This window comes from Saccostrea cucullata, unplaced genomic scaffold (assembly GCF_032062105.1).
Source record: "Saccostrea cucullata isolate Sc308-1 unplaced genomic scaffold, CSIRO_AGI_Scuc_v1 ctg4502, whole genome shotgun sequence".
Taxonomy (NCBI): domain Eukaryota; kingdom Metazoa; phylum Mollusca; class Bivalvia; order Ostreida; family Ostreidae; genus Saccostrea; species Saccostrea cuccullata.
The window spans coordinates 14,305-41,957 of record NW_026940682.1 but is presented as its reverse complement, the minus strand read 5'-3'; the positions used below and the strand labels follow the sequence as shown (position 1 = coordinate 41,957).

Below are 27,653 nucleotides of genomic sequence, written 5' to 3'. Positions count from 1 at the left end.
ATCGACGGCCGCTATCGGCCATCGTATAAAACCAGGTGACGGTTACCTCAGACACATTCAATTTGAATCGTAAGGGAAGGAAAAACTCATCTTATGTGGAATTATGAAAAGCTATATCTTTGGTTTAGTGGCAGAAGGATGATTTTGTAAGGTAATTTTAATTAAGTGTATTACTTATATATGATATTAAACTACATACATAAATCTTCTACTTTAATATTAGTTCTACTTTCGTTTTAGGTTCATGTAATTTGTCCTTCTTCATGTTCCTTAAACTTACGCGATTAAACATGTGGAACATGTTTTCATTTCATATTTTTTTGTATAACATGCCTCTAACATACAATTTACAAAATGAAAGCATTAAAACCATTTTATATTTGGCAGAGACACTGGTACCTGAAGACACTATAAACCCAATTCCACATTCACCTTTCGCTTCTTCCCATCGAATCTATAATCCAGGCTTAAAGAGATATCTATAATTTACTGTTCTCGAAAATTCAACTATTTGATACAATGATATGAATATAGGAAATGATTCTCCATTCTTAGCTTAGTGACAAAGTGTAATATTGTTCGGGCTTTTCTTTATTTTCTTCTCAAGTTTCAATTTTTTCCCAGGAGAAATGGAAACGTATGTGGATTCCTGTCCCCAGAACATCACAGAGGTATTAGAATCCTCCGTCAGGCTGGGGTGTGGTCAGGACAAGTATGGGAACGATCAGTATCTATGTGTCCCTAACACAGACAAAACAGGACTTATAGAACTGTGTTACAATGGAACCATGGGATTAATAAAAAGAGGTTAGAAATAAAAATAACCTTAAAACTATTATATTTTATGTTTGAAATTTCAAACGAAAATTGCAATCATCACACAATGAATACTAAGACGATCCGATAAAATCTGCAATAATACAAAGTTCTGTTCAGTTTCATTGTTAATATTACGTATGTAATTCTGAAAAATAAAAATAAAATAAATAAAATATTTAGGAAAACGGAAATGAATTACAATGCATTTTGTTTGTAACATACCTAAAACTTTCCGAAATGTACAAAGTTACAAAATGCTAGTTTAAAATAAAAGAAAATTACTGTCTTTAACATAAGCATCATGTTCTTTTTAAATGCATAATTTTATAGGAAAACTGAAAGAAAGCATCAAACCTTTTTTTCACTAAAGAGAACATGACAGCACATGAAGCTGTATACTGTGAATTTTCCAGCATAGATCTGAGGTTTCCTTGCATACGAAATCATGATATGATAACAATCTGTGAAAAATCTTACTGAAGTCTTTGTTTAATAAAATTCAAATAAAATTTCGATTACAGTTAAGTGACATGCCAATTGAAAAATCTAATGTGGCTTCTTTCATACACCCACAAGAGTATTCTTTTATTACTAATCATTTATATTTATGATTCTTACACATGTATATCTACACTTATAAATTGAAGGCAACTGTTTGGAAACCGATGGAGAAAATCTTTACTGGAACAACTGTCTTGGATTTTTATCAGGTTGTCCTGAAAAGGAGTACCGCAGCAATGAAATATACCAATGTAAGATCCTTGAACAATAACAATATTAAGAAGATAAAAATGTTTAAATTAAAACCGTCATGCTATCGTTTGTTTTGAATCTGATTTATCAAATCTTTTGTTTCATTAAATGATGATTTATGATTTAGATTCTGCATGTCAAAGCATCAATACACAGTACAATTGCTATCTTGCTGAATCATCATGTCCTAATATGTAAGTAAATAAGAATGAAGTAATTTCAATTGTAGATATTTTTTTTTTACATATGTTTTAATTTTGTCTTTAAAAACTTGATTTATTAGCTAAATATTTCTATATGAAACTTAAGTTTACTTTAATCAATACCATGGTAATGTACAAAGTAAACCTAACTTGAAAGAAAGCAGTTTCAGTCCTGGAGCAGTCCTAAAATTTGATAAATGGTATTGCATAGCTTTCCTAGAAAACACCTTCTGGAAGATCTAAGAAGAGTTCATAAATTAAATTGAAAGACCTCACTCCTAAATGAGATTATCAATAGAAGTTTTCAGTTTTATACAGGCAGGTTAAAAGATGCCTACCTAACACGCATATTTTGAGAAGTAAATGAGTACTGTATTTATTGTACATTGCTTTTATATCTTGACTATTGTTTTATTCATAAAGAGGCCTCATCTTATACCTGAAAATGGACCTTAATTTAGACCTGTACTATCACCCAGTGTAACTAGACAGTGATATTCTTTATCGTGAAAATGCTTTCTGGTATAGAGAATCTCAGTTTTAAGATTTCATCAGAGAGACACTTTATCTTCACTTCTAGTGTCGGGCTGTGTCGTTATGGTATACTATACCCTTATTTATTTATTTTTTTTTATTTTCAAATTATTTGGGACAAGATATTCTGGAGATTTTAACAAATGTGTAATGAATGCAGACATCTTTTAAATGATATTGTAATATATACAGTAAAATAATTACAGTAATTTACTTATATAACCCATTTTAAGTATTTGGAACCCTCAAAACAATTGTACACGTACAATTGTAGTTTAGCATTCATTTTCTCTCTATTGGTTCAAGCGTAGCCATAATTCAAGAAAATGATTTGTATGGCCTCAATGGTTCAAATAAGAGATCCATGGGAAACATCGCTCACCTGAGCACGTTTGATAAGAGATAGCTGAACTCACTTCAGTATTTAAAACTCTAAATTAATAATTATATACGTCTACCAAAATTTGATCCAAAGGATATTTCGAAACGAGTATGACTAATCATGATTTTGTTGTTCTGTTACCAACCTATACCCATAGGATGCATATTTGATTTAACTTGATTCCACAATACCTAATGACGCAACCAAAAATATGACAAATCATGACATTCCTATTATTGAGAGTAGAAGTTAAAATGATTTTTATGCATTCCTATGTATAAATTTGAGCCCTTATAATGACCCCACTCTACCCAAGGCCACAATGCATCGAAATTAAATGTGCGCTACCTGATAATGCTTCCATACTTCTGGTGTTTCGGAAGTCCATGTTTATTCTGCTTCTGCTTGTACATTTATGCAGCATTGTTAAGGCTTGAAAAAGTAGGCGGGGCCTAATTTATACGGGAAAAGTTTACTGTGACGTCACACAAAAAACGACTTTTATGTATTCCTCATAATACCAGAAAATGAAATAATTTGCAACGTTATATTGTATTAGCATAATGAACAACAATTTAACTTATCAATGCATGAAAAAAAAAAGTTGCTAGTTATATCCCATACCGTTGGCATAAACAAATCACTGATCTCGATGAATTTATCAATCATGACGTCATTTTGGTAAAAATGACGTATTTCTTGTGCTGTGAGAGGCAGATTGAGGAATTATTTAACAATAAAAAATATGTTTCATTATAAAACAGAATATTATTTACAGGTTTTAAACAGGCTATAAATAACAATGTATCCTTTGTTTAGTGCAATTATTCATTATCTATCGAGAGAATGTATTTAGATAATTTTGTGCATGTTTTTATGTTCAGGTTAGGTATATTATACTCATCGAGGTGCTTCATAAAATCGTTCTTTCGCAAGAACATACACAAGTAAATCTTAACCATTTTTTAAATATAAATAAAGGATATGTTCCTTAACTTGGAAAGTGCTAATGCTTTCTTTAAATCAAGAGCGTGAATTTATAAGTACACAAAATATTCTGTAAAAGTCAAACATATTTCGACATAGGCCTATTTACTTGAAATTTTAACTATAAAAACGCGAATTCTATTAAAAAAAAAGCAGCACTGTTAAGGAAGTACAAAGAATACAGAAACAATTAATGGCTTGAATTTTTAATTTGAAGTAGGGTATGCCCTTGCGATATTGAAATTTGTTAATGACCTACATTCAGAACACATATTATGCTTTTATCACGTGACTGTCCATCGATGGGACCAAACTTCATTCAGTACAGAGAAGGTTACATTATGCTATTTCCATAATTATTTACGTTCTGTGATAATAAAACAGCTGGTAAATTTAAAAGGTAGTTTAGATTTTAAATCATTAAGAACATGGACCCTAGCAGGTAGAATCGAGCTATAATAGAGAATTAAAGTTTTACATTGATAAATAACGGGAAAAACACATTAAAACTCTTTTTCTAAAGATTAACTAGATTAGCAAATCTTGAACTATGGGTCAGATGGAGCAACAATAGGGTTTTATTAATCTGTGAGTATATTTGAACACATAACATTTAAAAAAATTAATACAATTATAACTGTAAGTTTCGGGGGGAGGATTAATGGTTATAATTTATATAATTATATTTAATTTCACATTTTATCTTATTCCAATATTAATCAATATAATGGATTGATTGATTGATTGATTGTATATTGTTTAACGTCCCTCTTGAGAATTTTTCACTCATATGGAGACGTCACCGTATGCCGGTGAAGGGCTTCAAATTTAGACCTATACTCGGCACTCAGGGCCATTGAGCAGTGAGGGTTCTTTATCGTGCCAGCGCCTACCATGACACGGGACCTACGTTTTTAAGGTCATATCCGAAAGACCCGTGACTTTCACTTCTAGTGCCGAGCGCTTGGCGAAGGAACAGTCACTACCTTTGTTTACGTCTTAGGTATGACGCGGCGCCGCGATCGAGAATCGAACCCGGGCCTCCCGATCACGAAGCGAACGCTCTACCACTAGGCTACCGTGACCGGTATATAATGGATTGAACTACAGGCACAAATGCCTATGATCGTTTCTCTTTATAGGTGTAATGGATACCGTATAGCATGTTATTTTTGCGAGAGTCTAATTTGGCATACTTTAGCGTCCATGTGCAAAGAGCTTAAACAACGCATCCACTAATATAAATTACGTCAAAATTTTTTGCATAGCTAAGAGAAGACTTAACGTCAAGTTTTACACCCGCCATGAAAACCCTCTATATGGTATAACACTTTCTCCGTCATAACAGCTCAAGTTTGCAGTGGCTTTGAGTCATTTCGTATTATGTTGCCATGTGGTAAATGTTCAGGGTGTTGAAGCCGAATTTTACGCTGTACCACATGTATTGTATGTGAAGCCTTCACCTATTCGTATTCCAAGCTCAAGTCCTTTTTTAGCCAAGCAATGGCACATACTGACAAGTTAAATAGAGTACAGTTTTGACCTGTAACCAAGCTATTTCGTGATCCCTAATCCTTCACGATACTCCTATTTCTATTGTTCTTCTAGACTACTTTAAAGATATTTTATCGTAGAGATAATAAATAATACAATCTTTTTTTTGGACTCATTACATGTTTGTAAGTATTTGTTGTACCTATCACATGTATTATATAAAGGTAATCTACATGGCCTGTAAACCTCCATTTTTACTTTGCGTGCGTAAACATGATTTATTTTTTAACTATAGCACATGGAACATTGCTACAAGTAACACCACACAGAACTTGGAATCAACAACATCCTCTCCAGAAACATCATCCAATGTAGCAGAGATTTTGTGCGGTCTAGCTGCTTTCCTGTTAATACTTGCTGTTATTTTTACACTTGCTATTGTGTTTTGGAGAAGAAAAAAGAGTCAGAAAAATGGGACACATGAACTTCGTATTTATTTTGAAGATTGTCCGTATAGTCTGTATTTTTAATACTATATCATTCTTTTAATTTGATTTTTCATCTTCTTTTATTTTTGTTTAAGATGAAGTTAAAAAATTGGTTGCTCGAAAAGGGGGATGAAACCATAGGGGGTAATTCATTTCTAGAATTTTATTCTGTGATGCCTGTTTTTGATTTGAATTGAAGGGAATGAAATACTTTTATATTTAAGGGATCACGCTTAAATGTTAGGATGTAATCAAAACACTAAGGGAAAATGACAACACTACCAACAGTACGCGAGAACTGAAGGAGTGACACTATAAATGAAATATCCAATGTTCCTGAACAATTAGAACCACTTATTCTTAATTATGTTCCCAAACGAAATTGGGGAACATATTGTTTTTACTCTGTTTCTTATTCTTATGACGTCCCGAACGAAGTCGGGGGCGACATATTGCGATGGTACGTATGCTTTAGTTCTACAAGCTGTTTCTCGGAGATAGTTTGGATAATCTTCCTGAAACTTTCCTCAAAGGACGATCACTGGTTGTAATTGTGTTGTGTGGTCATTTAGTTTCAAAATGGGTACAGTTGCCATGGAAAGCTGCAAAAAGCGACGAATTTTGTACGAGGGCGTTCTCTCTGTTCCATTGGACATTCGTCATGAAACTTTATTGATTTAATGATTAGTATCTTGTAATTGTGCGTGTTGCAATTAAAAATTGCAAATTGTCAATAGTTTCCATGGAAACAGGGGAAAAATGAAAATTCTTTTACTTTGATTTTTAAATCAAAGTACCGAAAGGTCTAATACGAGTTGATGGTTGTCCAAGCTAAGCTTATGTTTAAGTTGTCCAGTTCCGGGCGACATACGCTATTGCTTGCAATAGCAGACTTTCTTGTTATCATTCTTCTTCCTTGGTACTTTTTTTCAAGAAATGATACCGTAAACTACACATCCAGTGAAGGTGAAACCTTTTCAGGGTCAGTAGGCATGTTATGTAGATTTGCGGAACGAAGGTCATTTTGCGCACACGTGCTTGCAAGAGCGCGTACGTGCAACACCAAAAATGACCAATATGATTGATATATGTGTTAACTATTTAAATTATGGATGATTATTTTTAAACTTATAATATAAGGATATAGTAGTAGTGTAGACAAAATGACATGGTCTAAATAGTAAGATATCACGCGCAAGCACATGCGCTTCGCTCTGATTGGCTGAAACTAAAGTCTCATTATCTTTCTTGTATTTTGACAAAACCCTTTTAAATTTTGAACATACTCATACACTATGAAGACGAACAGCATGAATTTTTTTTATTGATTTTTTAGTATAAAAAGATACGTTAATGGTTTAGACAACATGCCATGATAATCTTTAAAAAGCGTGCGCGTGCAATGCTTTAAAGCATAAAAAAGTGAGTTGGGGAGCGTTTGGAGAACATCTGTAACGGTACCCGTTATAATTAAAACTAGTTTAAGCAGATTCTGTCTCTTTCTCTCTCTCTTTCTCTGAAAAAAGGGGAATAATATTTGATAAAGCTTACTGCATTGATTGAGGATGTTTTTATAACAATTAATTACTACAATTTATACTGATTGAAACCAAGATCATTACATAATTAAACAGCTTAAGTGAGGATTCTTACAGCAGCAAATCTCCTGCACGTACTATGCTGTCCTACATTAAAGGTAAAATTATGATAAAAAAAAGGTGTGAAATTTGCTTCATTTAATAATTCTAAGAATTAGGGGCATTGTTAGGTCACATGATTCCTATCTGCTTTCATTCGCCGTCATGCATCGTGTGTAGTTCGACATATATGTGTCTTAACATTTGAACACTTTCATTTTCTTATTGAGATAATTGAGATATTTTTTTTACATTCACTTTTACAACACCGCGCCCCCCATTGCATACGTCGTACTTTCATACATGTAATTCACGAGTGTATTCATTGTGAGAAGACCTTTCACAGGGGATACATTTTTTGTTTTTTTTAACCTTGAACTGACTGTTTGACCCTATTTTGAAAACTTTAACCATTGCCATAACTTTTTTAGTTGAGGTTGTACGTACTAGTGCTTTCGTATGTCACAGTTGTACAGTTGTATTTCTGGTGACAACATTTTACTTTGCAAACCAACAATTTTGACCTTTTAACCTTGACCTTGGAGTTTGACTTGCCTTTGAGAAACTTCAATATTCGCTATAAGCTGCCATACAGGAGCATTAGTGTTTCACAAACACTTCTTGTTAATGTCTCTTTTTATTCGAGGGGTATATTTCTTGTGTTTATGGTTATAGTTAAAAGAATGAGTTTTTTAAATCAAGCAGATAGACGAAAGTAACTTTTTTTTTAGAAATACATGTAAAAGATGATTTATTAGGCAGCCCAAAGTTAATTCTAAGTTTGACGGGTTTTAGAGAATTTTGCATTTCGGGGAAAAAATAACAAATCGGAATATTTTGAGTTTGTACCCTAGTCTCCTTTTTTAGCAAGTAAACTTACATTTAATATGCAGAATTAACATTTGAACACTGTTAAAGGGAAATTTTACTATATCTCTCAGACTAACAGATTAACTAATAAAACATCAACAAAAAGCCTTCATGATACACAAAAAATATTTTAATGTACGTAAATAAGTAAATACTACTTTGATTTAAATTTTTGTTTGTTAACTTTTTTTCTCAGTCATTCGTATATTTTGTCGTTTTTGGACGACGTTATTTAAATGTAGTATTTACATCAGCCAGTCTAAATTCTTTCCTTGTGAACAGCCACTGGGATTTTACGTCCAAATGCTCGAACACAGTCATAGGTCATTATTTATCTTCATTTCAAGAATCCGATTAAAATGTTTTTTTCTATTCAAAATATTACATGTACAACGTCAGAAATTATACAGTGTTATTATATTGATATTGACCTTTGTGACCTTTGTGAAGATCACGGAACATTACAGGTCGAATTCGTATCTGGGGATATGCATTTTATTTGTTTATGTTCATTGTTGTTTTACATATCCACGTGTTTTGCACTGTGACACTCGGAGCGATGCGTATATCATTCTGTTTTCCCTAACCTTTGCAATACAATACATGTACACAGTATTTACGGTAAGTTTGAACTAGCATCCTTGCACACTAACCCTCGGGAGTTTGGAAAATTGTGCGTGGATTGCCATTGGAGAATATTTTGATATTTTGAGCTTGTATACTGATATAATCATGCATTAATAATTTTTTACAGAGGTACATGTACAAATTCACAATGACATACTGCCATAGAACTTTTTGATTTGTCTAAGGAATCACGGTCTAGTTTGTATAGTATGCCAGGGCATCAACGGTAGTGGGAAACATAGTATAACTTGCAAAAGGGTCGAAGCCCATTATGCATAAATTATCCCATGTTTCCCCCTATCTTTGATGTCCCTGACATACTATACTAAGTAGAAAATGATTCCTCATATTTCTATTTCATTGTGAAATAAAATTGTTGATTTTGACTTAAAAATAAAAACATAGATTTAAATTGCACAAGGACTACCATGCCGATTTCAATAGTACTCACCTCAAACACAAAGGCAGCTGTACGAGATTTACATGCATATTTGGCTTCCTTAGCTTCAGACACAGAGAAAGATGCGCACGAGATTTGCATGCATATTAGGCTTCCTCAGTTCCTGAACTATTGACCTGCCTAATTTACATTCCGGTAGAATTATCAAGAAATCGACAACGCTAACTTTCAAAGATTTATCACGGAGAAAAAAAATAGAAATGGAAATATATATATATATATATATATATATATATATATATATATATATATATATATATATATATATATATATATATATACATGTACAACTTTAAATAGAAATGGTAAACTGAGTTTAATATCTAGCGGGGACTATATTTTTGGCGGAACTGTGGCGTATGAAAATATCTCCTTTTCTGCCTCTCAAAATTATGATAGAACAATGAATTTAGATATAATTTTTACACAATCGAAGAAATTTTCAAACGTAAGTTAAATTAATACTGGGGGACTAAACTTTCAAAATATCTCAAATACAAGTCTAAATATGGTTTTTCAAATAAACTAGAATTATATTAGCTTTTAAATGCTTCCTATCAAAGTGCATATTTGAGCCGAAAATCCATAAAAAGTATTTTTTCTCTCATAGTAAACGGTCAAAACGTTTTGTTTTTGTATCGTTTTGTACATTTTTAAGACTACTTTATTATATGTGAAAATAAGAAAACGTTAAATATAGGAAGCATGTGAAAATAACTTATATTATCTTTAAAAAATTAAGAAAAACAGAAAAATTCGGATTTGCTAATATCCAGTTTAGTTAAATTATTTATGTAAATTTGGTAATATCATACTATTGACCCAATATAGGTATATGTTTTTTATGCAAAAAGAAGAATCTTTAAACTTCTGAAATAAAAGTAGGTATCAGATGATTGGCAACAGTATTTTTTAGTTCTTAATGTCAAGGAAAAAGATAATGACCTTGACCTGACCTTGCCTCTAATTTAAAACGGTTAAATTTAATCTCATTGATACTATCACTTACTGATATTGTCTTTTTGATTCTGTGAAAATTTCCTTAATTTTTAAATTTTAAAATATGAGAAGAATCCTACTTTAACATACATCTTTAAAAAATCGTTCACTTTAGTTGAATTTTACCATCGGGGCATTCAAATGTAACTGTTTTAAGACAATAGTGTAAAAGTATTACATTGGGCGATGTATTCTTATAAGCGCATTTGGCGGAAAAATACTTCCGCTAATTCGAGTACATCTCTTATTGTCTTACATATTGATACATGAATTAGATACATAAAATGCATTTCCAAAATAAAAACAGAAAATCTCTCTTTCTGTTTTAAGCTTTTTGTCCTCAGGTATTGACGAAATCAAACAAAAACAGAATTTTATATGATATTTATAAAAGAGTTCAGCATGTTTCTAGTATATAAACGATCTAGAGTCAAAACCAAACTGATTTGAAAAAAAAAATGGAGGGAAGATGGACAATGCATAATTACATAAAACGAGCGCCAGATTTTACTGGGTAAATTTCCCCTTAAAGACAATAACTGATACAGCATTTATGACTTGAAACATCTTAAAGATACATTTAGAAAAATTTACAGGGTAAAATTACTCTCAGAAATGTCATTGATACAGTTTATACACAGTAAATCAAAGCCAAAGCAACAACACTGACGATAGTGAGATTTTACGGGGTAACCCCCCCCCCAATGAAAATCTTCGAAACAGTATTATAAACTTGCAATATTTTAAAAGCCTACAGTTGAGAGGAACTTTCTTCTCAAAAATGGCAATGATACAGTTCATATATACAGTAATTCAAAGCTGAAGCAAAATTTCGATGATAGCAGTACTTAACAGGGTAAATTTCCCCCATGAAATTCAATAAATACAGAATATATGACTAGCAACATTTAAAGATAGCAAAAATCTACGAAGCAAATTTCCTTTCATGAATAAAATGGATACAGTCGGTATACAGTAATTCAAAGCAAAAACAATTATTTTGATGATGGCAATACTTTACGGGATAAATTTCCCCCCAAAGAAAATTATTGAGACAATATTACTAACTTGCAACATCTTAAAAACCCACAGTCGAGAGTAAATTCCCTCTCAAAAACGACATTGACACAATTCATGTACAGTAATTCGACGCAAAAGCAAAAATCTTGAAGATAGCAGGATGATTTTACAGAGTAAATTTCCCCCAAGAAAAGAACTATAGCAGCATTAATGACTATCAACAATTTTAGATAGCAAAAATCTACAGAGTAAATTTCCTCTCAAAAATGACATAGATACAGTTAGTATACAGTAATTCAAAGCAAATACTATTATCTTGATGGCGGCTAGACTATACCGGGTAAATTTCCCCCAAAGAAAACAAATGAAACAATATACACCACTCTTTGATTGAGTGAATATTACAATTTGAAAATAGCCGAACTCTGCAGAATTAACTTCCTTCAAAATGACAGTGAAGCAAAAGCAACCATCCTAATAGTAAGTCTTTACAGGATAAATTTCTCCCCCAAAGAAAACTATTCACTAAAACATGTACAGTATTCATGATTTTCAAACATTTCGAAGATAGCAACAATCCATAGAGGCAATATCCTCTCCAAAAACGATACTGGCACAGGTCATGAGTTTTTTTTTTTAAAAAGACTCCCATCTTCAAATATCATGATTTTAGAAGGTAAATTTTCCCCCAAAATATCACTGATATACAGAATTTATTACTTGAAACATCTTACAGATAACAAAAATCTACAGGGTAAGTTTCCTCTCAAAGAAACATTGATAGAGTCTATACTCAGTAATGCAAAGCTAAAGCATCTGCATTGATGATATTGAGACTATACGGGCTAAATCCCCCCCCCCCCCCAAAGAAAATTATTGAGACAGTATTGATAACTTACAACATCTTAAGAAACCACAGAGTAAATTTTCTCTCAAAGACGACTTTGACACAATTCATGAACACTATTTCAAAGCTAAAGTAAAAATCTTGATGATAGCAGGTCGATGAATTTACAGGGTAATTTTCTCTTCAAGAAAATCAATAGTACAGTATAAATGACAAGCAACATTTTTAGATAGCAAAAATCTACAGAGTAAATTTCCTCTCAAAATGACACATACTATAATGTTTGCTTTTTCGGAGATGGTTGAATACTGTTTATTTAATTTCTTTTGGGGAAATTAACCTCGTTAAGACTTGCTTTATGCAGCGTGGTTGCTTTTGTTTAGAATTACTGTTTATAGTGTGTATAAACTGTATCTATGTGTCATTTTTGAAAGAGAATTTACTCTGTAGATTTTTGCTATCTTAAAATGTTGCTAGTCATACATGTATATACTGTAGTATTGATTTTCTTGGGGGGGGGGGGGGAATTTACCCAGTAAAATTTTTTTTACTTAAGCTTTGAAATAGCTTTGGCTTACTGTGTATAAACTGTATCAATGACATTTTTGAGAGGAATTTTACCCTGTAGATTTTTCTAAATGTATCTTTAAGATGTTTCAAGTCATATATGCTGTATCAGTTATTGTCTTTGAGGGAAAATTTACCCCGTAAAATCTGGCTCTCGTTTTATGTAAATATGCATTGTCCATCTTCTCTCCAAATGGTTTTAGATCAGTTTGGTTTTGACGCTAGATCGTCTATATACTAGAAACATGCTGAACATTCTAGTAAATATCGTATAAAATTCTTTTTTTTTGTTCGATTTTGTCAATACCTATGGGCAAAATGCTTAAAAGAGAAAAAGAGATTTTCTGTTTTGATTTTTGAATGCGTTAAAATGAAATGCGCTCATTCAAATTTACGCTAACTTGTTTAAAATCACTTTCCGATAAATATCGTACACGCCAAATGTACATGTTATACATTTACAGTTTTTTTTTCTACAGTGAACATTCCAATGAATAATGTTATGAGCAACAAAGATAAACGAGAAGAATTTCTAAACGATCTAAAAAAGGCAGGGGAATCTTTAAACAGCACGAAACAAACACGTAACAGTGTAGATCACGTGACGTGGCTCTGGATATACTCGGATTACGCTAGACCTGACATCGTGAGATCCTGTATAGGTCTACATCCACACAATGACATTTACATCATCGACAACAAACCTTACAGAAAACCAAGTAAGAAGGAAACAAGATTATCTTTCCAGAAATTTAAATGTTACCTCTGTGGCTTCAATATTATTAGAGAATTTAAGAAAAAAACTATTTTTATCAGTATTGACCTGTTTAACATTTCCTAATACTTTAGAGAATATATCATTTAAAGCGTGAGGAGTCCGAGCTTCATAACATTATTACACCAATAATTTCTGCAATGCGATTCAATTCCACTGCTTTTAAAAAAGATTGAGTAAATGAGAAAAAAACATGCATAAATAGTTTAAATACATGTAACAGTCCAAAAAATTAACGGGTAACCCCATCGCCCCTACAAAAAATTTTCATAATTATAAAAAAAAGATTTAGATATTCGATTTCCAGGATAACTTATTCATTGGAGCTTGTGGAGGTACTGGGATAACTCAATCCGCTATCCCTTTTGTTATATAATTCCTTGACATTTTATTTCCAAAGGATCTTCCGGACCTGAGCGGCTAACAGGTGTTGGGGAGTAGCGATCTTACCCATCCTGTATAAAGTAAACCAAGACAGTCAAGATTCAGCTTTCCACTCTTTATTAAAGTAAACAATCTATTTAATATTGATATTTACAATAAATAATTTCACACAATATAATAAACATTCTAATACTTTTATTAGATAATACTACTTTTAAAATAAAATATTTTACCCTGTAAATAAAATAATCCATGTGAAACTTTAATAATTTGACAAAAACCGCGCAAGTCTAGAAAATTATATCACTGTATGAAATGCAGTTTTCCACTGAAATCCTGTCGTGAAGATCGTCTCGCAGTGGATTCGATTTTGCCCTCGATTTAAGACATATTTTAGAATGACGTAACAGGTTGTAAATGAAAACTTGTCGTCACCTCTGTCACAAACTGAGTGTCGGTTCTAAGCTATGGGATTCACAGAGGTCACTTATAGGTAAGAAGAATATCTGTATTATCTCATTTTTACGCAACTTTTCACCGAATTTACAGCACATTTTGGCTCAGAAAAAATAAAGCAAAAGCTTGTCTATCTGCCAGATTTATACATTCATATACTAGTGTCAGTATTTGACTTATTTTATGTATAAAAATCTCAGATAGGGAAGCACGTGCTCTACGTATATTTTTCCAAAGAATATCTCAAATATAATGAAATTCCATCAGAATCGGAAAACGCCTACATCTGCACCCTCTTTTGGCCTCAGAGTAAACATTGAATCAAACTTAATGCTGGTTTTAAAACAGTCATCAATTTAAGTTCTTAACCACAAACAATCGCAATTTTATATCAATGTTCTAAATTTAACATCAATCAAGGGTTCTTAACCACACACAATCGCAATTTCATCAATGTTCTGATTTAAACATCAATTATGGGGTCAGATTCGGCTTCTACTACACCCTATCTTTTCTTAAATTTGTATTTCTTCATATTAGTGTTTTAATGACATATGTTCAACCAAGTGAGATGTTAACAGATGGTCGGCTCTTTCAGAAAACGTCAAATCTGTTGTCGCGATCATTCGACGAACTTGGGCTGATTCTGTCGCCTTTGTTATGTATGTAGATAATAGATATATCGGGTCGGAAAATCCCGAAAAGTTGCGATTGGTGTTCCAGTTGTTATCGAAAATAGAAAGGCAGTAAAATCATATCGAAACAGAATACATACAAGCTGAAAAGCTTGAGCGATATGAAGATCAATTATTTTAATAATAAAAATATTTAATTTTTTTTTTTAATTTATATATATAAATAAAAAAAAAAAAAAAAAAAAAAAAAAAAAAAAAAAACAGCTTATAGTTTCGAATTATTACTTGCCAATTCCACTGTTTGTTTAGTCATAAATTTTACGAATCAATTGGAAATCTTCAAGAAAAATATTAAGTCGTTCGAAAAAAAACATAACCAATTATCATTCTTGGCCCTGAAAAGCGTTTTAACCAATAAAATAATTGAAAATTTTCTCAGCATGCAACTTCTACCTATCTCAAAAGAGAGGAAGGGTATAGTCCGAAGACTTTAAAAAACTTGTTCTAAGGTAGACGGTTATAATTACAAATGCAGAGATCAAATAATCTTTTTATTTTAGATTTATTACATTCTTATTTTAGAAATACGTAATAAACTGTAAGTCGGATCCTCATCCCTTCTATTAATCGGAGTATTTCATCGTTGATTAAAGTAGTAATTGAAAAGGGTTGTCCTGTCCTTATACACCTATGTACAATAGAACTCTATACATAATTAAGAAATGTATGTCAATCTTTCATTTATTTTACGTATTTCTTTCTCTTCATTTTAGCTCACCCGAGCTGAAGGCTCAAGTGAGCTTTTCTGATTGCATTTTGTCCGTCGTCCGTCTGCCTAGCTGTACATCCAGCTTCTCCGTCCTTCTGTCCGTCTGTAAACTTTTCACATTTTAGACTTCTTCTCAAGAAACACTGGGCAAATTTTAATGAAACTTGGTGCAAATCATCCTTTGGTACCGGGGAGTTTAAATTGTTAAAATAAAGGGTCAAGACTCTTCACAAGGGGAGATAATCAAGAAAGGACAAAAATAGGGTGGGACTATTAAAAATGATATTCTTTTCAAGAAGCACTTGGACAGAAAATCCGAATTTTATGTGCAAGCATCCTGGGGTAGTGTAGATTCTAATTCGTATAAATCATGACCCCCGGGGAATCGGTTGGGTCAAAGTTTTACAAAGAAATATGTAGGAAAAAAAATTAAAATATTCTTCCTAAGTACCACTTGATCAGAAAATCTGAGACTTATGTGGAAGCATCCTGGGGTAGTGTAGATTTAAAATTGTTAAAATTATGAATCCGAGGATAGGACGGGCCGGGCCACAATAGGGAGTCAAAGTTTAACATGGAAATATATAGAAAAACACTAAAAATTTTCTCCTCAAGAACCACTTGGACAGAAAAGCTGAAACTTATGTAGAAGCATCCTGGAGTAGTGTAGATTTTCAATTGTCTAAATTATAACCCATCTGGCAGGGTGGGGTCACAATATGTACAGTGTATTACAAGGGGTAAATTTGGTAATGCACAACGTAGTCGAAGCTACTCAGGTGAGCGATGTGGCTCATGCCTCTATGCTTTGTAATTTATTTTTATCTATTAGCTTGGTGTTTTACTTATTCATGTTTTTTTTCGTTTCAGGTAAATACCATGGCTATCAGCCGGAAGTCAGATGTCTTTTGTACTGCTTACTGTTAACTGAGAAATATCAGCTGAATCTTAATGAACAATCACACGAAATCATAAGGAACAAAATCAGAGAAAGATATTTCCCCACGGTTACTTCAGAAAGCTCATTAGATATACCACAGGAAGTCACAGAAACACGTGACGGTGTGATAACCTTTATATTAGACGACATCAGACATGACGTCATGTACGCCTTTGTTACGGAGTGCCTGGTTGGTGACGATGATCTGGAGTTTTTCCTGACCACGGCGTCACAGGACGTGATATCAGAATACTGCCGGTCCTGGGATTATAAGAGGAGTGAGGGAGAGAGATGTCTGTATGTACCGTCCAGTCCCGAGAAGATGTACGACCTCTTCATAGACAAACTACAGCTATACATCATCACACACAGTACCATGTCTGACAGGGGGATTCATAACAGGATCAGTCAACGTTGTAAGTATTTTTAATTTTGAATAATGCTTTCCCCTAGCAACTAGTTTCAAAAATTTACATAAAAATAACTTATGTATTGAACATCAAAGTGAATCAGGAATTTAAGTACATATTCAGCTCATGCGATATTTGTATTTCTTCATCTGTGTTACTTATTTAGTATTACAAACAATACATTTTTCAAAAAAAAAAAACCCATCATAATTACTTTACCTTTTTATATCTACATCAATACCCTAAAATACCTTATTAAGGTAAGTTATAAACGACACAAACCATTGAACTGGAAATCACTTTGACTGGTCGCAGGCATATTCCGGGGTTCGTTGTTTTAGTAATAATAGTCCTTCCGTTAAAAACATATATTTGTTGATAAATGTGCTTTTATATACTTGGCTGACAGGTCGACACATTATTAATATAAAAATTCGATATTATACATATAGTTCATAGATCGACAGGTTTACATTTTCGTAAATGTGTATTTCGAAGTTTGCCTTTATTATTTTGTACATATATTTATATTAAAATATAGTTTAATAATGATATGAATATTTATAATCTTTCAAAAAAAAATTAAAAACAAAACCCATGCAGATTATGTGGATGGTACTATTTTCGGCTTACCTTGTACTCAAGTAAGTTATGCAACTACTTATCTGTGCTACATTGCTTACTCAATTTTTTTTGCAAATAAAATTGTATTTTTAAAAACCCAAAAATTAAATATTTTTATAATATATAAATATAAATATTAGAATATTTCAAGCATCAAGTTATAGAAATGCCTTAAATGACAACGTTTAATATAATATGTAAAATAAGCTCTCTCAATTCAAAGTAAACTTGCAAAATAAATCACATTTTTTTGGTTTAGAATTATAAACTGAATATTTTTTTGCAGTTAAAAATATGCAAAAATAATCAATACTTTTATGAAGTCGAATTTCCCAATAATACTTATGTCAACGTGTCGACCTGTCAGCCAGTTATAAAAGGACGTTTATCAACGAATGTACTTTAATGACTTCAAACTTCACTGTGATATTGATATCAATCTGTCGTTTTGTCTACTTGTCAACCACACAGACATTGTAGCATGTTTATGAATAAATGTTCTTTTATGACTTTTAAATACACATTTTTAATAATATCACCCTGTCGTACTGTCGGAATTGTAGTATTCAAATACGATAATATGAAAAATAACGTAGACAATAACTAGTGCACAAATATACAATATTCCAAAATTTTAAAACGTTATAAAATTTAAAGTTTAATATTTTGAACACTTAATGAAATAGTACCGGTACTTCATATTTGCTTAATACGGGTGACTATTTTTTGTCATTCAGGAGAATATTAACTGTGACATTTATTTGCATCATTTAGTGAATATACCTGAAGAGGTATTAAGATGGGATATCCATGGTAGAGAAAGGTTTGTGAAGAACTCCAAGCTAGGAAGCGTACAAATATTTCGTGCCAGAGGCATGATAGTTGGATGCACAGGGGCCGGAAAAACATCGCTTCTTAGAAAGCTTCACGGAAGAGAGAGAACAGATAAGGATAAGCCACCTGAGACAACCATAGGTCTTGAGGTCCATGAAGATTTATTTGCTATTAAGGAAAACAAGTTAACAGGTGATATCTTCTTTTCTTCAAACAGTGTATACTTGTATGATGTGATTTTAGTATACATGTATATGTTTATTAAAGTAAACTGAAGTTCTAGTTTACAATCCTTTCGAATAATCCCGCTTAAGTTTCTCATTTGTTGAAAACTTCCAATATCAGAATAGATTAGGTGAAATTCTTCGGAAAATCGTCTAGCATGACTATTTAGAACTAATGTATAGGAAGTTAAGAGATGACTAGTTGACTACCATAAATATAGCAAACGCATTGCATTTCACCACCATCTAGGTGACCAAGGTATTGAAATGTTAACATATAATGTTAAGTCTAATGAAATGTTGAGGAAAGATTTTTGTCAGGAATTCTCTTTTAGTGCTACTATACATTTGTTGTCTATGTTCGAGGGCAACATGCGTTTTGTCGGACCCAAGAATCAATCTGTCAGACAGTTTGGTTCCAGGGTCGACAAAACGCATTTTTCCCGAGAACATATTCAATAAATGTTTTGCTATACTTTTCACATTAATTTTTTTTACATACATGTATTTTGTACTGTCTTTCGTGAGGTAACATCAGGTCTGTCACTTTTAAACACCTACGAATGATAATAAGATTAAGATCCGCCCACTCCGTGACGTAGCCGGTCCAACATCTCATCGAGCGGTACAACATCTCACTCAGCGGTCTAACATCGATTTTTTATGCCCGCTCAGCGAAACATTAGAAATGTTAAACTTTTTCCGTATAGATTTAAGAGATGAATGTAATATTTTTTTTTCATTGATCGAAGTATCAAAATTAAAAATTTGACGGAAAACGTCATCAATGCGCTACGCGCATTGATGAATACATTTTATTTTTTTCTATGATACTTCGAATAAAGAAAAAAATATTACATTCATTTCTTATCATTTAATATGATTTTGAATTAATAAAATGAAACTTTCTTTCACTTTACTATGAAATTTAGGCATCATAAACAGTGCGTGTGAATATATTACAACAGCGTTAACGTTGCTGAAATTCAAAATGGCTTAGCCTATACTTCCTTGGCCTAACGAAAAAACAAGTTCTCAAATATTGTTGTGTCATTACCATCCTTCTCAAAAAAATATTAACAGTTATTAAACACAAAAAACTTAGATGTTGTGTTATTATATTTTGCTATATCCCAATTGGCATATTTCCCCCTGTAAGTTCGTAAATGTATAGGGAAGCTACTCAAATATCCTAACAGTTGTACTTCTAGGTCACAGAAATTTTGGATTTCCTATTCGCTCCTTTTTATCTGAGTTTCAATTCGAACATATAAATACGTATTACAACCTGTCAATGCTGTAGAATCTGAAAGAATCTGTTGCCGACTGTAAAAAAAAAATCGGTCCTCATTCATGCGATGTCGTTTTTCTCGATCTTTTGTTTCCTAAGAATTAACACATTAACGTCATTTTTCCAGCTTTAGTAGCATGAAAATATTTCTTCACTGTTTTATTGTTCATACCAGTTATCCCAAAGACATTCATTTAACATAAGTATGCTGATTTCCTTCATTCTTTCCAATAACTGTATTGTTGTCATGCAGACGATGTTGGTTTGTTTAGCAAAGGGGGATAATTCTAAAAAGAAAGGAAAGTAGGAAATAAGTCAGAAACGTAACGGACAGATTTCGAAATATCTATTAAAGTAAAGCTGTTTAATTATTCCTTCAAGAAGTAATCTGGAAGCGGGAAATATACGTGTATAAAGACTAAAGACAGCCAAAGTAGTTCCGGCTGCTTAGTGCAAGCGAACTCAAGATTTTTTTGATGCAGTTATCAAAACATTTTTTTATCTAATGGCAATCAAGTATTTTATAGAAATTAAATGATTTGTATAGGAACAAATTTCTAAAGGTATAACAAATTATTTTCCTCATTTCCATACTCAAACAGGTTTTAGAAATGCAAACAACAGTACAAATCCATACCTGGACAACAACGTAATAAGCATGACCGACTTTGCAGGACAAGTAGCGTACTATGCATGTCACCAGGTTTACCTCTCAAGAAGAGCATTTTATATCGTGGTCATTGACGTGTCCAAAAACCTTGATGAAGAAAGCCGATGGTATGACACAGATCGTCATGACCCAACAGGATCCTTATTTCAATCATGGACTTACAGAGGTGATATTATCGATACTAAATATATCTGCCCCCAGTCTTAATAAAAACAATCATATATTTTATTATATTTAATCAGAATCAGATTCTCTAAGACCAATTTTTTCTTTACATTTGTGAAATCATGAGCTTCTTCTCCTAGGTATACTTTTTATATGTCGGTCTTTTGTATTTATGAAATAAGTGTTTTGCAGATCTAGAGGGTCTATAAATAAGCTTTGTTATTGAGGTTTATTGTAAATATTGAAAGACAAAAATCATCCAGACACTCCCAAGCAATACCAATGAATAGTAGGAGAAGCACCAATAACATTGTATTTTTAACATGTATTTTTTTTACCTATATTTACATAATAGTAATTCAATGTAAAGGGTGATGAACTTGCACACCAAAGTTAACACCGAAGTGGGAAAAAAAAGCAGTGTGCATTATTATCTTTCAAAAGAAACATAAAAAAATATCTTGATAAATAAAAAGAAGAAAATACAGTGGACCCTCATTTATCCGGACGCTTTGGTTCCCAGTCAATTTGTCCGGATATGTGAAGCATCCGGATATCTGAATCACCAGTTAAACAAGACAAAATAACATTTGAAAATTTCGTTCCGATGAAAAATCGTCCGGATACTGAAGCAACCGAATATCTGGCGTCCGGATATCTGAAGGTTCACTGTATCAAATATAATGCAAATGAAACTTTTACCCGATTGACCACATTTTTAGATTGGGCATAATTCAAAAGGATAAAAAAAGATCATTACTGTAAAATCACACATTTTCATGGGGTCAAATTTTCGTTGGTGAAACGAGTATTATTCCTCTTATATAAATTATTATCACTGTATGTTTTACATGTATCTTTCACATTAAATTTTATATTTGTCCATTTCAAAATAACAAACTCTTGTGATTATACTTTTAAATGTGATCATGTGAATGGTAACAAGCAAATATTTAAAATCTGATGATTGCTTGTCTTCTTCATATCAACCCAGAAAGAGAACCTAACTTTATAAATGTGATTTTTTTTTCAAATAAAAATATTCATATTAAATTCATTGCAAGTTCGTATCCATATTTCCATGTATTTTTATCTGTAGAATACTTCCAATTTTGGTTACAAACTATAAATACATACTGCAATGATGGAATAACACAAAGTGATCCAAAAGACACGGCAGCAATCAGAGACTCCAGGGCGAATGTCAATTTACACCCGGTAATTCTTATTGCCTCCCATAAAGACCAGATGGTAAGAACAAAGTGCACCCTGTTAAAAAAAACTGTTCATGCGTGTAGCGTTATTTGCTTTTGAACCAACTTGATGAAGGAAACTTCATTTGCAGCTGATAAATGTATATTACTATAAAAATAAGAAATTCAAACCTGATGATGGAAAAGTTGAAGTCACCTTTTTTTATTATCAAGAATTGTTTTAGGTTACATGTACTATTGATCTCTTTTTTTACTGTACTAGTTACATGTTAAAAAAAATAAAACAAAAATTCTAAAGTAAATTTTAACATTTATACCAATTTCGCTAGGTTATATTTACTCGACGTACATGTATGAACGAAAATTTCTATAATCGTTAATTGATAGTACTACAATACACCTAAATATCGAGTTGAAAAACACACCTAATTACTAAATTTTAAGCGACTTATTTTCTAAAAACAGAATGGAAACACACATATTATACCAATATTGAAAATTATGTGTCACTCTGACTCGAAAGAGCTATTTTAATGATTTATCGACTCTTTACGTGTATCTGGGGCTTGTTATTATAGTATTCTAAGCAAATGACTCATTTGCAGTGTTTTCTTATGAAGAAGGATTTTGAGATAACGAACAGAGCAGACATTATCTTCCTTTTCTCTTTCATTTTTTATTTATTTATAAATAAATCAAAAATAAATAAAAAAAATGTTTTTTATTATTATTTTATGATTAAATTGTAAGCCTCAATAAAACTTCAACTTGTATTTATTCAATTATTTGAGTATTACTACTAACAAGAGTATTATTTGTTATTACATGTATAGAGTGTAGATAGTGATTCATTTAAAAACAAACAAATGGAAATGAAAGGGAAAACTAATTTTTAACATCCGATAATCATAGAGGCTACATTGTACGTAATTCATGTTTATTTATATTTATATATAATCTCAAAAGTTAACATTATAAAATAAACTTTGCTGGTTTTTAACACATTTAGTCATTTCCTTATTATTAAGCAGGTCGGAAATTTTAACACGTCAGAAACATTTTACAGCCAATTGGAAGCGTGTTTATCGAAAGAACAAACCCTTAAACGGCTTATATCTCCTTATCGATATTTTGAAGTAGAATGTCCACCTGAAGCATTGACTCAAAAGCAACAAATGACAATTGACCGTGTTAAGAAATGTATCGTAGAAACTGTAACAAATCTACCACATTGGGGGGAAGAAGTCCCTTTGAAATGGTTTGAACTTGAAAAAATTCTGAATAATGAAAAAGCAAATGGGAAAAAAATCATAAAGAGGTCACAATTAAAAGAAACAGCAAAACACTTTTCAATAGACGAAGATGACCGCAAGGATGTTCTCCATTTCTTGCATGAAATAGGAAAAATCTTATACTTTTCTGTGGATAAACTCAAGGATACAATTATCATAGATGTTCAGTGGTTTGTTGATGCATTCAAGTACATCATAACTAGGCCTGGGTATTGGCCTGAGATTTCGTATTGCGATATATTGCGATATTTGAAACTGTATTGCGATATGTATTGCAATATTTTTTTGTAATTTAAATGGCATTTTCTTACTACATTTACTTTAATTTAAATGCAGAATGGATATAAATTTGATAAGTTAACAACATGGAAAAAAATCTTGTTCATTTCATTTAAGTTATGCTATGAAATGTTCCCACAAAACAACTTCTGTCTTACTGCTTGGGTTAATTACAAACTTTGATAAGTCCATTTTTATATTTAATGACAAAATTCCTTAATCTAAGCATATTGCCAATATACCGATATTACAAAATCGTATTGCGATACGATATTTTTTGTCACTGTATTGCAATATATTGAAATATCGATCTTATTGCCCAGCCCTAATCATAACTGACGAAAAGCATTTTGCTCGGAAAGACCACTTAAATGCACTTGTTAATACAGGGAAAATTACTGGACAGTACATTAAAGATATATGGAAAAATATACATGGCAATCGAGATGTACCTTGTGCTGATACGAAAGTTAGTGTTGAGACTGATAGACATTATAATTCCTTGTCGCAATCTTACTTAAATCACAAAAATGAAATTTTACAATACATGGACAAACTTGGCCTGATGACAAGAATTGAAGGGCATCTAGGCGCTCACAATAATGAGGACATGTATTACATTCCAAGCATGAACCGAACCGACCTTTCTGATGACAGTAATGATGAAATCAGAGGACAACAAAAATCAGTAATGATGGTGTACTTTTTCAAGTCTTATTTACCCCATTTTTTCTTCTTTCGATTGGTGGTAAAGTGTTTGGGGAAATGGAAAGTTTGCGATGAAAATTCATTTTTTAAAAATGCTGCACTTTACATGGCAGAAGAAGCTGGTCATTATTTTGCGATCGCCGTTAGTAAAACATCAATCCAGTTACAAATATTTACACGTGATGAAACCGTGAAACTTGATGAAAAATGCGTCAAGAAGATCAGACAAACAGTGGAAGACTTTATTAAGGAAATAACGGAAACTTTTCACAGGGGAATATTTTATGATATTGGTTTTTCATGTAGCGACATAAAAATTACAGATGAAGATGAAGAATTCTTTTTGAAAGGGACAAACATTAAACGAAAAATTGGAAATTCGAATGAAATAACTTGTCCAAAACATTTTCGTGGGAAATTCAAACACAAAATAGATACATGTAAAATAAGTATGTGTTTATTGGAGAGAAAGTCAACTAGTGACAACTTAAACGTTTTTTCAGACCTTCAAAACTTTTATCGTATTTTTAAAAAAAAAATTGTGCTTCTGTACATAATTCCCAAGGGACAAAAAGGCAAAAAGACACACAATTAAAACTTAGTAAAGTATATCCTTACATTATACCTCTCTTAATCTTAAAAATTTGTCTTTAACATATTATTTTATATTTTTATCATGTATGCGATAAGCACCCTCCCTTATTTATAAATGTTTTTCTTTTGTTGTTTTCCATTTTGTTAGGATATATTGGCATGTTAACCGTTACACACAGAAATAAAATTATCTTTACCCGGTCTATGTTTACGGCTTTAGATCCTATAATCTGAACGAGTTTTAAAATATTTATGACTGTGTCTATTGGTTGCATTAACTTCTATGAGTGCATATGTTAGTGATCAATTCATTACAGAGAGTTGCATTACAGTCATATACGTAAATGAATTTGTAATTCAATGGTGTTATCTAAATTGGTAAGGCCATGCTCTATATATATTATTTCACTACTAGCAAGCAACTCTAATTTATCACTTTTAGAATATATATAATAATTAATAAATTAAAGACATCCACTTTAAATTCACTTTTCTTTGGAAAAAAACATTTTTGAAGAGAAACTGTAAAAAAAAAAATTACTACTGTGAAAATTTAATTTTGATCGACACATACATAAAAAAGTATACAACTGCAAAACATTAAATTTTGATCAATACATACATAAAAAAGTTTACTACTGTGAAAACATTTTGATCACCATATACATGTTATACTGTAAAACATTTTGAAAAATATATTTATTTTTAAAAACAGTATTTCAAAATAATTTTCTTTGAAAAGTTTGTATAGGGCAATTGTTTAAAAGATACATTATATCCTATTTTTCATGTACTTATATGTGCTTCACATGCATTATATTTTTTTTTATATTTCAAATCGATCTAGAAAGACATGTATGTGTACAGGGATATATTGCTGTGTTGTGATTTTATATTATCTTTAAATTCAAACTTGCTTTTTTTAAATTCATGATTTATAAATGTAATACAGTGGCGAATCATAGTATTATGAACAAAATGGCTTACTAATCCGGTATTATAACAACGATCTCGGGATAATTTATAGACAAGTATAAATGAATCTAACTTATATTTTGTGACGTTTTTATCTGATGTACATGTAATTTTCTTGTTCATTCGTTGTAGAAGTGATTTGTTAAGGTTCAGTAAACAATGAATGGGGATGGTGGTCCAATTTCTTTGAATTTCTAGTTTAAGGTGCTGTGTTGTTATTTTTGTTCGCACATTTCCTCAGTTATTTTTACAACAATAATTACAATTCTTAATAATGATAGCACTTGAGGATTTGGGAATGCAACAACATTGTTTGAACATGATTTAATTGTAATTGTAATTTAGGACAATCCTAGCACGATACACTGTCCCATTGTGGTTTTTTTTTAAATAAAGTCATTCTGTAGGAAATGCTGTGCAACAGCTGACTATAGTGCATTATCAATGATTTTTTAGTATTTTAAAACAATAATTTTGTCATTGACACTTCAGCAAATACATGTACAGCCGAATTAATTAGAATAACCCCTTAGCCACGACCCGAACTAATATATTGCGACATACCCTCATCTCTGCGTCTCTACAACACATATACAAGTTTACATTATTTACTCCAATTCTCACTTCTTCACTTATAACATATTTATATAAGAACAATTCCCGTACAAATTAGGCCATGCCTCCTTACTGTAACTTTAACTGTGCTGCGTGGATCTTGTTCATAGGCGTCGGAGCCGGCTTAGCCCCCCACTTATTTTTCCAAATATATACTAAGTATAAACATTGAACATTGCTTCGTACAAAAATGTAGGTCTAACCCCCCCCCCCCCACTTTCCACAGATCCGTCGCAGTGTATGTTAAAAAAGGGAAAAGGTGCGGTGTTTTGAAACAAAATGTTGGTACTGAAGTTCGAACATAACACCCCCCCCCCGAAATAGGATATTCGTGTTTGGGAAATGGACATTTTCTCTTTTGCTTGTCGGTTTTTTTTAAAGGTGTACTTTTTTATACTGAGCCCCTAACCCACTTTTCTAGCCCCTAACCCAATTTGCTTCCTACTCCAATATTGTTTAAAAGCAATGATTCATATCCCCGATATCTACTCTATCATAAGAAACAACTACTCATTTTTATGCAAAGACTAGGCTTGATGGCTATCGGCAACAAATCGCACTATGTTCCGTGCATGAACAGGAAAGAAATAGAGAATGCTATTCCTGATCTGATTCAGAGATCGAACAGTAAAACATCTGTCCTGATCTACAGGTTTAGCTTCTTGCCATTTTTCCTCTTTTTTCGTCTCGTTGTGTGTTGCATGCAGTTAAAAGACTGGAGAGTGTTAATAACTGAGGGAACATCCTGTCTGTATAGAAATGCGGCTTTGTTTTCTGTAAAACATTATAATATTGTTCTTTCTGTTACGGAGACATCAATGCAACTACAGATTCTTCACCCTGTTCCAGGATGTTCTTTAGAAAAAGAGAAAACATACAAAATTCAAAAAATTATAGAGGCTTTTCACACAAGCCTATTGTATGAAAGAAGCTTTAAATGTCGAGAAGATGGGGAACAGGTTATGTCTGTGGAATACGAAGGACAATTTGTGCAGGACAAATATATTTGTGAAAAAGATGGTGATATTATTTGTCCACTGCATCCAATTAAAGATCAGCATTTTATAAACACCACAGAAATATCAGAATTCTTGAACATAATCAAACCGTGA

At 32.0% G+C, this 27,653-nt stretch overlaps 1 protein-coding gene across 1 annotated transcript; it reads left to right on the top strand.

Annotated features, from left to right (window-relative positions):
• The first annotated feature begins 46 nt into the window (after window positions 1-46).
• On the top strand, window positions 47-27,653 carry LOC134256001 (uncharacterized). Its single transcript, XM_062738597.1, has 12 exons — window positions 47-151; window positions 625-807; window positions 1,467-1,571; window positions 1,700-1,766; window positions 5,468-5,661; window positions 13,167-13,406; window positions 16,577-17,062; window positions 18,455-18,706; window positions 20,632-20,865; window positions 21,964-22,115; window positions 23,110-23,579; window positions 27,068-27,653. The coding sequence occupies exons 2-12, from the start codon at window positions 630-632 to the stop codon at window positions 27,651-27,653; spliced, it is 2,964 nt and encodes a 987-aa protein (XP_062594581.1). The 5' UTR covers window positions 47-151; window positions 625-629.